Below are 13,687 nucleotides of genomic sequence, written 5' to 3'. Positions count from 1 at the left end.
AGGGAGAAGGAGATAAAAGTTATCAAAATAATTTTTAAATTTTGGAGATGAATGATAATGCTATCAATAAGAGCAGTGCAATTAAAGCTGTTAGAAATGTGGGAGGGAAAGTACCACTTCCTAGTGGTCATGAATAACATCTTATGTTGGAATGTTAGGGGTATGAATTCCCTTAACAAACAAAAGGAGGTGAAACTCTTTTGTAATAAAGAATAGATAGGATTAATAGGTATGTTGGAGACAAAAATAAAGGCTGAGAAAATTGATCAAGTGGCCAGTAAGCTATTTGGTAGGTGGGAGTGTATAACAAATTTGAGGGAGCATAATAATGGGAGGATATGGCTGGCATGGAGACAAGACTGTTTCAAAATGAACCTTATATCTATAAATTCACAAGTAGTCACTTGTCAGGTTACTCATAACAATCTGCAAGTTACTTTTATGATGACTATAGTGTGTGCTTTTAATATAAAGGAAGATAGAAGAAGCTTATAGAGTTATTTAGATGTAGTGAGTAGAAGTATGGAGAGTCCATGGATTGGTATGGGTGACTTCAATTCTGTATTGCACATTGAAGATAAAGTGAGAGAAAATCCTGTAACTATGGCTGAAATAACAGAGTTTCATCAGTGTATAGAACAATGTGAGCTGGTTGAGTTACCAACAAGTGGTAGCAGGTATACATGGAATGACAGACATGATGATAGTAGTATCTTATCCAAGATTGACTGGGTGTTTATCAATACTGATTGGCTCAATTCTATGCCAACCTTTACGGGGCAATATCTAGAAAAGGGGATCAGTGATCACTGCCCACTCAAGTTATCAACTGCAAATACAACTAGGAGAGCTAAAGCTGTTTTCAAATACTACAATGTAGGGGCCACTCACCCTAACTTTCTAGATGTAGTTAAGGAAGGATGGGAACATTAAGTAATAGGGTGCAGTATGTTCAGAGTTGTCAGGAAATTAAAGTTGTTGAAGCATAAACTTAAAGTGCTAAATAGAAGGCATTTCAACAACGTTGTTGTAATAGCTAATCCAGATAGGATGGCTCTTGCTTAAAGCACAAGCAGAACTTCATAATAATCCACTAGATGCTAGACTGCATGCAGAAGAACTGCAGCAATTTCACAAGTTCAAAAGGTCCTCTTATCTAGCTGAAAACAGAGGAGCAAAGTTACATGGCTTAAGCCGTGTGATGATAATAATAGATACTTCTTCTCTGTGATTAGACACAGGAGATTACAAGAAGCTATAATCCAATTAGCTGACAAACATGGGAGAATGCAATCAGATCAAGAAGACATTGCAACTATTTTTGTGGACTATTACCAAGAGTTGCTAGGAACAAAGGGCTGGAACAGGACACATGTTTTTCAAAGCTTTCTGAAGAATGGGAAGACACTGTCAACTACTCAACAAATGCAGTTGTTAAGGCCATATACAGCTACTGAGGTGAGGTCTGCTATGTTCAGTATTGATGAGACAAAGAGTCCTGGACCAGATGGGTATAGGAGTGGTTTTTATAAAGCTTTATGGTCAATTATTGGTGAGGGGGAGACTACTGCAGTCTTGGAATTTCTTGAGAATGAGCAACTATTAACTGTGAACAACTAATTTTTGACCACACCCAAATTCTTTATCATTTTAGTGTAAATATTTCCTATAGATCTAATATTAATAGTTTAAATTTTTATCTCACCTTTAGTAGAATTTATTTGGGAAAATTGAAATATATATATATATGTATTCACCTTCTTAGACTACGAGTTTTATTTCTATTGGTTAAAAAGAAAAAGAAAGTTTACAAAGAAAAATATATAGTTTCTTTTAATTAGAATATTAATAAGTAATCAAGTGACTTTAATAATTTTCTTAGTGTCATTTAAATTCTAGTTTAAATATTTAATTTTTTTCTTATATTTCTCTAATCTAATAAATAATTAACTCATACCTTTTATTTTTCCTGGCTCTAACTGTACCTAAGAAGATCAAGCATATAGAAGCACATGTTGGTGCAGTATTCTTCTCCACCCTTCGAATTCTTGCTAGCTAGCTTTGGGCAAAAACAATTGAGTATACATTTGCTGGAGGTGAGACATTATTGTGGATCTGTTGGAAAAGGGCTCTTTTAAGAGGAAGGTGAATGAGATCATAGGAAAGCACGGAACACTAATGAACATCCCTTCATAAGAAAGGAAACTCCATATGGTATTTGGGATATCAATAATTGATATTGATGCATATAAAAGCCTAGAATGAGAAAAAAATAGACTGACCATATGTTGCTTAATTGGCCGTGGCATTTTGACAGAATGATTCAGAATAGCATATTGTTGAAATGAATATGATGTATCTTTTCTCTTAAATGGCACTTCCTGTAGTAGCATGCTGGAACTTCTAAATCTATTTTCTCTCTTTCACTAACATGGTCAGTAGCTAACTCCGAATTTTCTATTCCTTTTTTTTTTCTTTTCGAAAAGGCAAGTTGATCATTCATTTATTATTTACGGAAAAGGGTCAAAACTGCACCTAACCTATTCGCTCAAGTTTAAAACTACCCTTCATCCACCTATTTTGTAAAAACTGCCCATAACGTCAACTTTCCGCCCCACTCATACCCTAGAAAACTAACGGCCTTATTTTGATTAAGAAATTTTTTTATTACATAATATGTGTCAATTTTCCATTGGCTAAAATTAAAACCTCACCTCACATCCACTTATTAGCCCACTCCATGATCCAAAATATACATACCCGATCCATGACCCGCTTTTTAAGATGCCCTAACTTCACCTCTCAACTTGTCCTCTTCCATCCATGTGCGGGACCTCCCGCTCCACATTTTCTCTAATCATCCTCCTCCATGGCCGAAGTACAATAACTCACTATTGCTGGCAGAGGACCACCATCGGCTTCAACTTTCATATCTTCACCCTTCAATACCCACGGATCTCCTTCTCCCACTCAGATTTTTTACCTTAATTTAATTTTTAAATTAACATTTTTTTGTTAAATCAATATTCATAGAGTGAAATCTGGTATCTTTGGAATTAAATTAATGGTTCATTTTAAGATTTTATGATTTAATAAAGTTATCTTTCTGCCAAAGTTATATATGCTGAGCTACCATATAGTTGTTTGGAGTTAATTGAAATCATGTGAGCAAATTAGCTTCACAGTTCGTCGGCGGTGATTTGGTTGGGAAACGGTCGGCAATGATTTAGTTGGGGAAGAAGAACAAGGTAAGGGATAGGTACCATATAATAAATTAATAAAAAGAAAAATATGAAATGTTGACAAATAAAACCTAAATAACGATTGGATCATGAGTCGGGTATGGAATCGGGTGTTTGAGGGGCTAAAAAGGGTTTAACAGGTTGGAACGACTAAGATGGATCGTAGGTGGGTTATTTACGGATCAGATCTGGGTTAGACTGAAATTTTTAATCTTGACCAATAAGCAATTGCCACGCCATATATAATTTTATTTTATTTTATTCAGCAAAGGTCCGTCAGAAATAAGGGTATGAATGTGCCAGTTTTTTAACGGTGAGGGAAATTTTTACAAAATAGGTGAACGAAGGGTATTTTTAAACCTAAGCGAATAGATTAGGGGCAGTTTTGACCCTTTTCCGTATTATTTAAAAATCCAACACTAAGGCAGTGCTGGTCATTATGAAAGAAGGGATATACCCCTGTATAAAAGTAATGAAACAAATGGTCAGCTGAGAATTATCTATTCACTGAGTACTGAAACAAGTGAAGATTAAAGGATGGTGCCTTAGTGGTTAGTAAATTAGGAACCCAACGCCAGTATTGCCTCCGCCCCTCCCTGCAAATCTGAATTGTCTTCTAATATTGGCATTAGAGTTGAACATGTCTCATGCCTGGTCTTTCAGGTCTAAATTGGTCTCATCCTAAATGCTATTTGTCATAAATGCAAAACTTTTCTGCAACTCGGTTTTTGTGTTATTTATCTGTCTCTTATTTCAAACACACATCTTAATTGTGCAGGTATAGATATGAGTTCAAATGGACACTCAAAGCCTCCCTCATTAGTGTCCCTATTCGGTATGGTAACTATACTTGCATACTTGTACAATTTTCATTATCTGCACAACATATGAGATTTAAACCACGACGAGCATGCTGTTAAAAATAACCTCTCTACCTGAAAGGTTTTTGATCTAGATAGTCAGATTTGTGATCAAACAAGAGGCTAGAACTTATTTGAGGAACATCTTTACATTAGTTGCTTGATGCAATTTATATTATCCTTTATAACTGTATCAAACTTGAACTGTAAATGCAACATATTTAGTTAGATTAAACGATGCTCGTCCCTTGATACCATTTTCACCAAGTGCTCATTTTTGCCTCACTGAGTGGTCTACGATATCAGGAGTAGTGGTATATTCACATCTAATCGTGTACAAATATAAATACATGTAGTCTTTCACTTCTACGAAGATGATGATTTTTCCTTGCTCATTGCAGGTCAGATAGATTTGGAAGATACAATAGAAGAGGACCAGAAAGGAGAACAACAGATTTTATGAGTCCAATTACTTGTCCTCTTCACTGACAAGAACTGGGAAATTTCTTTTGTACAAAAAGAGAATAAACAATAAGCTTTTATTTTTACATACACTGATCTGATTATTATTTAGTGGTAAATTTTAATGTACATACACTGTAACAGATACATTCCTTGATTTCTATCAGATTATATAAATGGGGAATTATCAGTTTTGCTAAAACTACTTCAATTATGGTGTTGTAAACTAAGATCCTTTTATTTTTTAATCGTTTTTTCTTAACAAATATATTGTTGGTAAATGATTTCTCCAGTTCTGATTGATGAACGGGGGGAGATAATTTAATATTTGGATCAAAACTAAAATTGAATCAAATTATTTTCTTTTTCTGATTGGATTTGCAATTGCCTGTTGTGGTCTTCTTTTCACTTCCTTTATTTTCAGACCCGTATCTCTAAGGGGTCATTTTGGTGGGATGCATTAAAATAATGCACGTATTAGTTATACAGTTTATTTGGTATTATCATATGTATAACTAATGCATAAGATTCCATGGTATTAACAATGCAATAAGTTTTAATGCATGCATTGGCTTAGTTAAAGACTAAAAATATCCTTCAAAATTATGCTTGATTAAAATATGCTATACTATATTAATGTAAGTATTAAATAATCCAAGAAAGTGGGATATAAAATTATATCCATAGTAAGTAAATAAATACTTAACATATTTTTTTGTATAAATAAATATTCAGTTCTATACTACAATATAGGTAACAAATCAAATAATTTTTTTAAAACCTTTTTCATATATGAAAATTCCTCAACATATGTTTCTTTTAAAAAGATAAATTGATGGACTGGTTATGAGGGTGTTTTTGTAAGCAAATAATTTTTTTAGAAATTATACAATGTTTTAATACATCAAACCAAATAATTGATAAGAAATATATCAGCATACATAGGCGGATCCAGGATTTAAATCTTATGGGTTCAATTTTAAGGTTTTTAACATTGAACCCATTATATTTTTAAAGTTATGGGTTCATATCTACTATTTTTGCAATTTTTATGAATTCTTACATATAAATTTTTACTCCGCATCGAAAGTTATGGGTTCAGTTGAACCGGTACATAATATACTACATCTGCCTCTGTCAGCATAACTAATGCAAGTATAACTAATATCAGCATTACTAATACACCATATTCAACATTATTCTTATACACCCTACCAAACGATCCCTAAAGAAGTTAAGATGGAGGCAAAAATATCTATGTTAAAAAGAGGAAATAATATCTAACTCATAAAATCCAGGATATTTACGGAGGCACTCAACAAGTAATAGTAGCTGAGATATATATTCTGAAGATAGGAATATGCTTTACTTCCTTTCACATGGCACATCGTGCCTGATATTGACTCATTAATCACAATATCATTACGTTTCTAACTTCTTGTCTTAAAACTTAAGCAATTTTTATCTATTGCATTATTGGATATTTAGTGGACATTTACCAACAGTTTTGATTGCCCAAAAAGAGAATTTCCTAGGTCTTCCCCTCTCTCTCCTGGTTTATAGTTGACGTATGAAAGAACAAATTTTATAATCGTATTTCTTTTTTAAAACTGTTGTAATTTTATTTTTTTTAGCCGACTGTCTATCGAAAACAACTTCTTACCTTCATAAGGTAGGGATAAAATTTGCATACACACTATCATTCTCAGACCTCACCCTACTTATGAGATTATACTGAATATGTTGTTGACACGAAAGAACAAATAAAGCCAAAATAAAAAAAAAAGTTTAAGATTTATGCACTGAATATTGATATGACTTGTTATTATGGAATGGAATTCACTCACAATGAAAAAAAAAAAAATTAACGTATTAAATATGCACAAGTTTTTTAGTATTCATTCGGTTCTGTAGTCACCATGTCTCATTATAATCTCACACGCAGTCGCGCACAGTCGCTGAATCACCAAAATTTTAAAATCAACTTACATTTTAAAGAACATCAAGATGTCCAATTTAGTTTAATGGATTGCAGCAGATTATCTATACCCTTTTGTTAGGTTATTCGCCCCATGCTTTAGTAGAAAGGTACTTGTAAGTTTCTTAAATAAATTACTTCATAACAATCTTTGTATTAAAAAAGGGCTTCATTTCTCTCTCAGCGCATGATAGCATAACGTGCGCCTCCATGGGGAAGAGAGCTCGGAATCCCTCGCAGAAGGCAATAATGGCACGAGAGACCATCGCATTGGGTGCGAATCATCAAAGGAAGAAGGAAGTAAAATTCCAACAAAGCAGCTCGAGGAGGTGGGAGCCAATGAAACAGTACCATGCATGGATGAATTGATTGAACAAGGGTAAATTGAAGAATTAGCACCAATTGTTAGTCAATTAGGATTGCATGTCCGGGAATTGGGGGAAGGAACGTCATCGACACCACAACAATGGAAGGAAGTGTTGAATTCTAAGGCTGGCAAAGGAAAATTGTCATGGGCTGATGAAGTTGAAGCATCGCCGGAGTTGAATGCCAAGGGTTCCATTTGGGATAATTTTGATATAACTAAGGTAACAAATGCTGGTTTTAAACTTGAATTTGTAGAACCTGAAATACATGAAGAGGCACCTGTTTGTGAAATTGAAGCAGAGGACATAAGCTCTGAGATAGAGTACTGGAAATCAGCAATAGTGTGTTATGTTCTGGGAGCTTACCCGCTATTCTCGGTGCTTAATGGGTATGTGTGTAGACTTTAGGGTAAACATGGTATAAATAAGGTGTCTATGTTGAAGAATGAGATTGTGTCAGTGAGGTTTGATTCAGAGATAAGGAAGAATGAGGTATTACAAGGAGGTATATATCATTTTGATAACAAACTTGTCATTATAAAAGCCTGGCATGCAGACATGGAATTCACAAGAGAAGAGTTGTACACTGTCCCTATATAGGTTAAACTGCCTGATTTGAACTTCAAGTATTAGAGCCCAAAAGGCCTCAGCAAAATTGGGAGTTTAATAGGAAGACCATTGATGGTTGACAGCCACACAGAAATAAAGGTGGGGCTGAGCTTTGCATGACTTCTGGTAGAGGTTCAGACGGATACTAAATTGCCTGATAAAAGTTTCTTTAACAATGAGAAATAGTTGTTAATGGAACAAAAAGTGCAATATAATTGGAAGCCAAATTTGTGTAAAGTATGCAGGAAATATTGCCATAATGACCAAGTATGTAGAGCAAGAAAACAACAACAACTAGCTGGTACCAAAATAACAGAGGATACCAGTAAAAATGGTGATATAGAAGCAGAACAAATGGTTAAAGAGAATGATAAGGAGGTAGTAGCAGAGGACAGGCAAATAATAGTAAAGAACAATGCAACAGGATAGCCAAGTACTCAGCCTAGGTAGGACACTACATGATGGGTGACACCTTTAAATGTTACAAGACCAACAAATCGGCAGTCACAACAGGGTAAGGGAGAAGGAGATAAAAGTTATCAAAATAATTTTTAAATTTTGGAGATGAATGATAATGCTATCAATAAGAGCAGTGCAATTAAAGCTGTTAGAAATGTGGGAGGGAAAGTACCACTTCCTAGTGGTCATGAATAACATCTTATGTTGGAATGTTAGGGGTATGAATTCCCTTAACAAACAAAAGGAGGTGAAACTCTTTTGTAATAAAGAATAGATAGGATTAATAGGTATGTTGGAGACAAAAATAAAGGCTGAGAAAATTGACCAAGTGGCCAGTAAGCTATTTGGTGGGTGGGAGTGTATAACAAATTTGAGGGAGCACAATAATGGGAGGATATGACTGGCATGGAGACAAGACTGTTTCAAAATGAACCTTATATCTATAAATTCACAAGTAGTCACTTGTCAGGTTACTCATAACAATCTGCAAGTTACTTTTATGATGACTATAGTGTGTGCTTTTAATATAAAGGAAGATAGAAGAAGCTTATAGAGTTATTTAGATGTAGTGAATAGAAGTATGGAGAGTCCATGGATTGGTATGGGTGACTTCAATTCTGTATTGCACATTGAAGATAAAGTGGGAGAAAATCCTGTAACTATGGCTGAAATAACAGAGTTTCATCAGTGTATAGAACAATGTGAGCTGGTTGAGTTACCAACAAGTGGTAGCAGGTATACATGGAATGACAGACATGATGATAGTAGAATCTTATCCAAGATTGACTGGGTGTTTATCAATACTGATTGGCTCAATTCTATGCCAACCTTTACGGAGCAATATCTAGAAAAGGGGATCAGTGATCACTGCCCACTCAAGTTATCAACTGCAAATACAACTAGGAGAGCTAAAGCTGTTTTCAAATACTGCAATGTATGGGCCACTCACCCTAACTTTCTAGATGTAGTTAAGGAAGGATGGGAACATTAAGTAATAGGGTGCAGTATGTTCAGAGTTGTCAGAAAATTAAAGTTGTTGAAGCATAAACTTAAAGTGCTAAATAGAAGGCATTTCAACAACGTTGTTGTAATAGCTAATCCAGATAGGATGGCTCTTGCTTAAAGCACAAGCAGAACTTCATAATAATCCACTAGATGCTAGACTGCATGCAGAAGAACTGCAGCAATTTCACAAGTTCAAAAGGTCCTCTTATCTAGCTGAAAACAGAGGAGCAAAGTTACATGGCTTAAGCCGTGTGATGATAATAATAGATACTTCTTCTCTGTGATTAGACACAGGAGATTACAAGAAGCTATAATCCAATTAGCTGACAAACATGGGAGAATGCAATCAGATCAAGAAGACATTGCAACTATTTTTGTGGACTATTACCAAGAGTTGCTAGGAACAAAGGGCTGGAACAGGACACATGTTTTTCAAAGCTTTCTGAAGAATGGGGAGACACTGTCAACTACTCAACAAATGCAGTTGTTAAGGCCACATACAGCTACTGAGGTGAGGTCTGCTATGTTCAGTATTGATGAGACAAAGAGTCCTGGACCAGATGGGTATAGGAGTGGTTTTTATAAAGCTTTATGGTCAATTATTGGTGAGGGGGAGACTACTGCAGTCTTGGAATTTCTTGAGAATGAGCAACTATTAACTGTGAACAACTAATTTTTGACCACACCCAAATTCTTTATCATTTTAGTGTAAATATTTCCTATAGATCTAATATTAATAGTTTAAATTTTTATCTCACCTTTAGTAGAATTTATTTGGGAAAATTGAAATATATATATATATGTATTCACCTTCTTAGACTACGAGTTTTATTTCTATTGGTTAAAAAGAAAAAGAAAGTTTACAAAGAAAAATATATAGTTTCTTTTAATTAGAATATTAATAAGTAATCAAGTGACTTTAATAATTTTCTTAGTGTCATTTAAATTCTAGTTTAAATATTTAATTTTTTTCTTATATTTCTCTAATCTAATAAATAATTAACTCATACCTTTTATTTTTTTAATCTAAAGTAGTTAATTAATATTCTTACTTAGGTGTTGTTCAAATAAGTACGTACTCTATTATTATAGGCTTTAGTAGGTAGTGATTTATTTTTGAATAATTTCTTTCATATTAGTATAAATAATTCTTTTGCTTTTATTATTTTAATATTTGATTAAGTAGTCTTGGTAATTGGTTTCTATGTTCAAAAAGAATAAGAAAATTCTTTCCTATTCCACAACTAACTCCCTAATAAATCTCATATTAATCCCACCTCCCTCACGTCTCCCCTCAAAATTACCCCATGTACATATTGACTTTTGAACTTTAAACAATACACAAAAACCCACGATCCCCTCTTCTGTACTCAAAAAAAAGCACCCACTATAACCTGGATACCCGATTTTCATGGGGAGAGAATGGGAACCATCCAACAAACTTTGCCATTTAATATCATTTTCTCCACCAAAGAAAGGGGAATCTGAAAAACAGAAGGAAAACTAGAAAAAGAAGAAGAACGAGATTTGGAGCAAAGAAACATCTGAGGGATTTTTTTTTGAAAAGAGAAAACTTTGATCATAAAGGAGAAAGAGAGTTTAAGAGTAGCCAAAAGAGGTGCTTGAAATCGGCAGCTTAAGGTCACCGGAAAAGTTCCTTTTCGTAGCCAAATTTGCTCTTAGTTCAAGTTCCATCACTCAAAAAATTTTATCTCTATTTTCGTTGTCTCTAAGGTTCGTCCTTTTCACCTACTGTTTTAATAAAATTTATGCTTTGTTTATCAAATGTCCTACTGTTCTTAGTCTACTTATTTCAGTTGAATTAGCATGTTAAGATATGAGTTTGCATTTAATATATTTTAGAGTTATAATATTTTGAAAAATTTGGTACTATTATGCTTTGCTCAACTTCATTAATTTTGTGACTTATGGCAAAAGTTTTAGTATAGGAGTTTAAAATTTTAAAAATAAATTGTCGCAAGTATCCTAAGGGGGGGTTAAAAAGGCGCGGTCTTATCTTTCTTCTCCCACAAGAGCTTATTTGCTGCTAATGGCTAAGAGTTCTCAAGGTACTTGACTTTATGATGTAGTTATTAGGAAGCATAGCATTCCAATTATTTGGACATAAATGTCAAAATGAACGAAAATTTCTTAATGATTGTTAGGTTTATATATGCAGAAATCTTTTATTTTTAGGCAGGGTTCTTATATTCAAAATTCGTTGAAAATTAATTAGAACATAAGATCATTTGTAACCTTGTTGGAGTGCAGCCATAATAGAGCTGTCTCTGCCAACTATTGTAAATTTAACTTTTAGGGTATATGTCTTTTAAGCTTCTCTCCTATTCTGTATAATATTTGTTTCCTTAGTTAATGTATTTGTGGGTGCTAATGCAACAATCTGCTATTTATTGCCAACCTTATTAATCTAGTAATGTACAAGAAACTGTTTTCATTAAAAAAAAAAAAGGGTTCAATTTCTTGTTCTTTATTGCCCGTTTCATATTTATATTTGCCTTGTTTTTGAGTGTTTTATGTGTTTTCTGCATTACGTTTGCATAAAAATTATTTCCTGTTGGCTACTGTATTTGGATGATTTTAGAAATTGCAAAGAAAGTTGAATGACATGACTAATTAAAACTAGAAGAATTTTGGTCCATGTATTTTAAGACTGAAGAAGGTAAAAGATGAATTGGTAAAGTGGACCATCAGGTCATTGGGCCAAATAAATTACTTCCAGATTCGAAGTAATAATTCACAAGTGTAATTCACTCGTCATAATTCATAGCTAAATTATATCACATTTCTCGTCTATAACTTTAGCTTCACAATAATATCAAAAATTCTTTTTTTGAAAAAATAATTCTTAATTTGTAGAAGGCTTTAGGCACACTTTAATAAATTATCATGAGTATGTATACGTTTGCGTAACATAATTACGATTTCAAAAATTAATATCAAGGTATGCGTTCGCGCAACTTTGGGCGAAACAACCTTAAAAATAATAAAGTGTTATTGATTGTGTACACGTACGCCTGACATGATCTTGACACACCAAACAAAACGAGTACATGTACGCGTGACTCGTTTCAAGATAATTTCATAATCACACCATAATCAAGCAATTAAAAGCGCTAAAAGTTAAAATACACATAGGTTCTAAAACACATAATAATCCGTTAATTAAGCCAGGTATATGATTGTAAAGCGACCGTACTAAAATCACGGAATTCGGGAGTGCCTAATACCTTCTTTCAGGTTAACAGAATTCCTTACCCGGTCTTCTGTGTTCGCGGACCAATAAATAGAGTCAATTTTCTCGATTTGGGATTCTAAAATAAGCCGGTGACTTGGGACACCATAAATATTTCAAGTGACGACTCTTTAAAATAAAATAAATTAATCCCATTTCGAATAATGTCACTTAAATTGGAAAAAATCCCTATCCCTAGGGAAAAAGGAGGTGTGACACTAACACAGATTAATTTTACAATCATTACTCTTATTCCAAAAGTGGATAATCCCCTGCAGGCTAGCCAATTCATACCCATCTCACGTTGCAATGTTATCTACAAGTGTATTTCTAAGATCATTTGTAAGAGAGTAAGGAAAGCCATTCCAATGATTGTAGTATACAACCAAGCAGCTTTCATAGAAGGAAGATCTCTAATACATAACATGTTCATATACCATGACATTTTGAGGCATTACAACAGAAAGAATACCCCAAGATGCTTGATGAAAATTGATCTAAAGAAAGCCTATGACATGGTTAGATGGGAATTTCTGGAGGAAGTGCTTAAAGGTAATGGATTTTTTTATGCCATTTATATACTTGATCATGGTGTGTGTTACAACAACTACATTTACAGTTAAAGTGAGTGGTGGTGGATTTGGCTATTTTGAGGGGAAGAGAGGTCTTAGACAAGAAGACCCCATGTCTTCATTGTTGTTTGTTCTAGTCATAGAGTATCTAACTAGAGTGTTGAACAAAATGAGTGATATTCCAGACTTTCAATTTTACCCTATGTGTAAGAGTACTAAGCTTACTCATCTTATTTTTGCATATGACATGATGCTGTTTTGTAAAGGAAATCTCCAGTCTATTCACAAGATAATGGAAGTAGTGAATCACTTTAGTGAAGTCTCAAAATTGGTGGCTAATATGGAAAAATCTAATATTTTTCTTGCAAGGATGGATGATGAATTAAAGCAGACAATCTTGAGTAACACAAGTTTCTTAGTGGGTACTTTACCTATGATATATCTGGGGTTACCTCTAACATCAAAGAAGTGGAGCAAAGTTGAATGCCATCAGCTAGTGGAGAAGATTACAAAAAGAATCAATTCTGGCTATTCTAAACATCTATCTTATGCTGGTAGATTGCAAGTTATAAATAATGTTCTATTTGCAGTGTATAACTTTTGGGGAGCTGTCTTTATACTTCCACAAAGTGCCATCAAGGAAGTAGATAGAAAATGCCGAGAGTACCTATAGGGCAGCACTAAAGGACATAGGAAAATGGCACTGGTAGCTTGGGACTCAATATGTAGACCAAAGAAGTGTGGAGGGTTAAACATCAAGTGATATAAATTATGGAATGTGGCATATGTGGAAAAATTGTTATGGCAACTAGTGACTAATAAGGAAGTACTATGATGTTTATATGAATACATGTAGGAGCATTTGGGATCACTAATCACCTG

General features: G+C 33.9%; 2 protein-coding genes and 1 long non-coding RNA gene across 4 annotated transcripts; all 3 read left to right on the top strand.

Moving 5' to 3' along the window:
* The first annotated feature begins 522 nt into the window (after nt 1-522).
* LOC142167036 (uncharacterized) lies at nt 523-1,620 on the top strand. Its single transcript, XM_075227188.1, has 3 exons — nt 523-876; nt 1,037-1,146; nt 1,236-1,620. Exons 1-3 carry the CDS (start codon nt 523-525, stop codon nt 1,618-1,620), a joined length of 849 nt encoding a protein of 282 aa, XP_075083289.1.
* Nucleotides 1,621-1,969: 349 nt separating this feature from the next.
* Nucleotides 1,970-4,775, top strand: LOC107773529 (uncharacterized). Of its 2 annotated transcripts, XR_001645318.2 has the most exons (3): nt 1,970-3,905; nt 4,021-4,077; nt 4,504-4,775. It is a non-coding gene; the product is annotated as an uncharacterized LOC107773529 (long non-coding RNA). The 2 variants fall into 2 exon arrangements; XR_012697218.1 differs by having other exon boundaries at nt 1,970-4,077.
* A 3,780-nt stretch (nt 4,776-8,555) lies between these two features.
* LOC142167035 (uncharacterized) lies at nt 8,556-9,653 on the top strand. The gene is made up of 3 exons (XM_075227187.1): nt 8,556-8,909; nt 9,070-9,179; nt 9,269-9,653. The coding sequence occupies exons 1-3, from the start codon at nt 8,556-8,558 to the stop codon at nt 9,651-9,653; spliced, it is 849 nt and encodes a 282-aa protein (XP_075083288.1).
* The last annotated feature ends 4,034 nt before the right edge of the window (nt 9,654-13,687 follow it).

Source organism: Nicotiana tabacum, chromosome 12 (assembly GCF_000715075.1).
Source record: "Nicotiana tabacum cultivar K326 chromosome 12, ASM71507v2, whole genome shotgun sequence".
NCBI classification, from domain to species: domain Eukaryota; kingdom Viridiplantae; phylum Streptophyta; class Magnoliopsida; order Solanales; family Solanaceae; genus Nicotiana; species Nicotiana tabacum.
Note: the sequence above shows the minus strand (reverse complement) of the source record. Positions and strands in the feature narration are given on the sequence as shown.

What these genes read in the sequence shown, in the direction of transcription:
- LOC142167035 (XM_075227187.1), top strand. Translation starts at nt 8,556, where the DNA reads ATGGAGAGTCCATGGATTGGTATGGGTGACTTCAATTCTGTATTGCAC. An exon ending in CTGTTTTCAAATACTGCAAT is followed by an intron (nt 8,910 to 9,069) that starts GTATGGGCCACT and finishes TTGTTGTAATAG; the next exon opens with CTAATCCAGATAGGATGGCT. An exon ending in CAATTTCACAAGTTCAAAAG is followed by an intron (nt 9,180 to 9,268) that starts GTCCTCTTATCT and finishes CTCTGTGATTAG; the next exon opens with ACACAGGAGATTACAAGAAG.
- LOC142167036 (XM_075227188.1), top strand. Translation starts at nt 523, where the DNA reads ATGGAGAGTCCATGGATTGGTATGGGTGACTTCAATTCTGTATTGCAC. An exon ending in CTGTTTTCAAATACTACAAT is followed by an intron (nt 877 to 1,036) that starts GTAGGGGCCACT and finishes TTGTTGTAATAG; the next exon opens with CTAATCCAGATAGGATGGCT. An exon ending in CAATTTCACAAGTTCAAAAG is followed by an intron (nt 1,147 to 1,235) that starts GTCCTCTTATCT and finishes CTCTGTGATTAG; the next exon opens with ACACAGGAGATTACAAGAAG.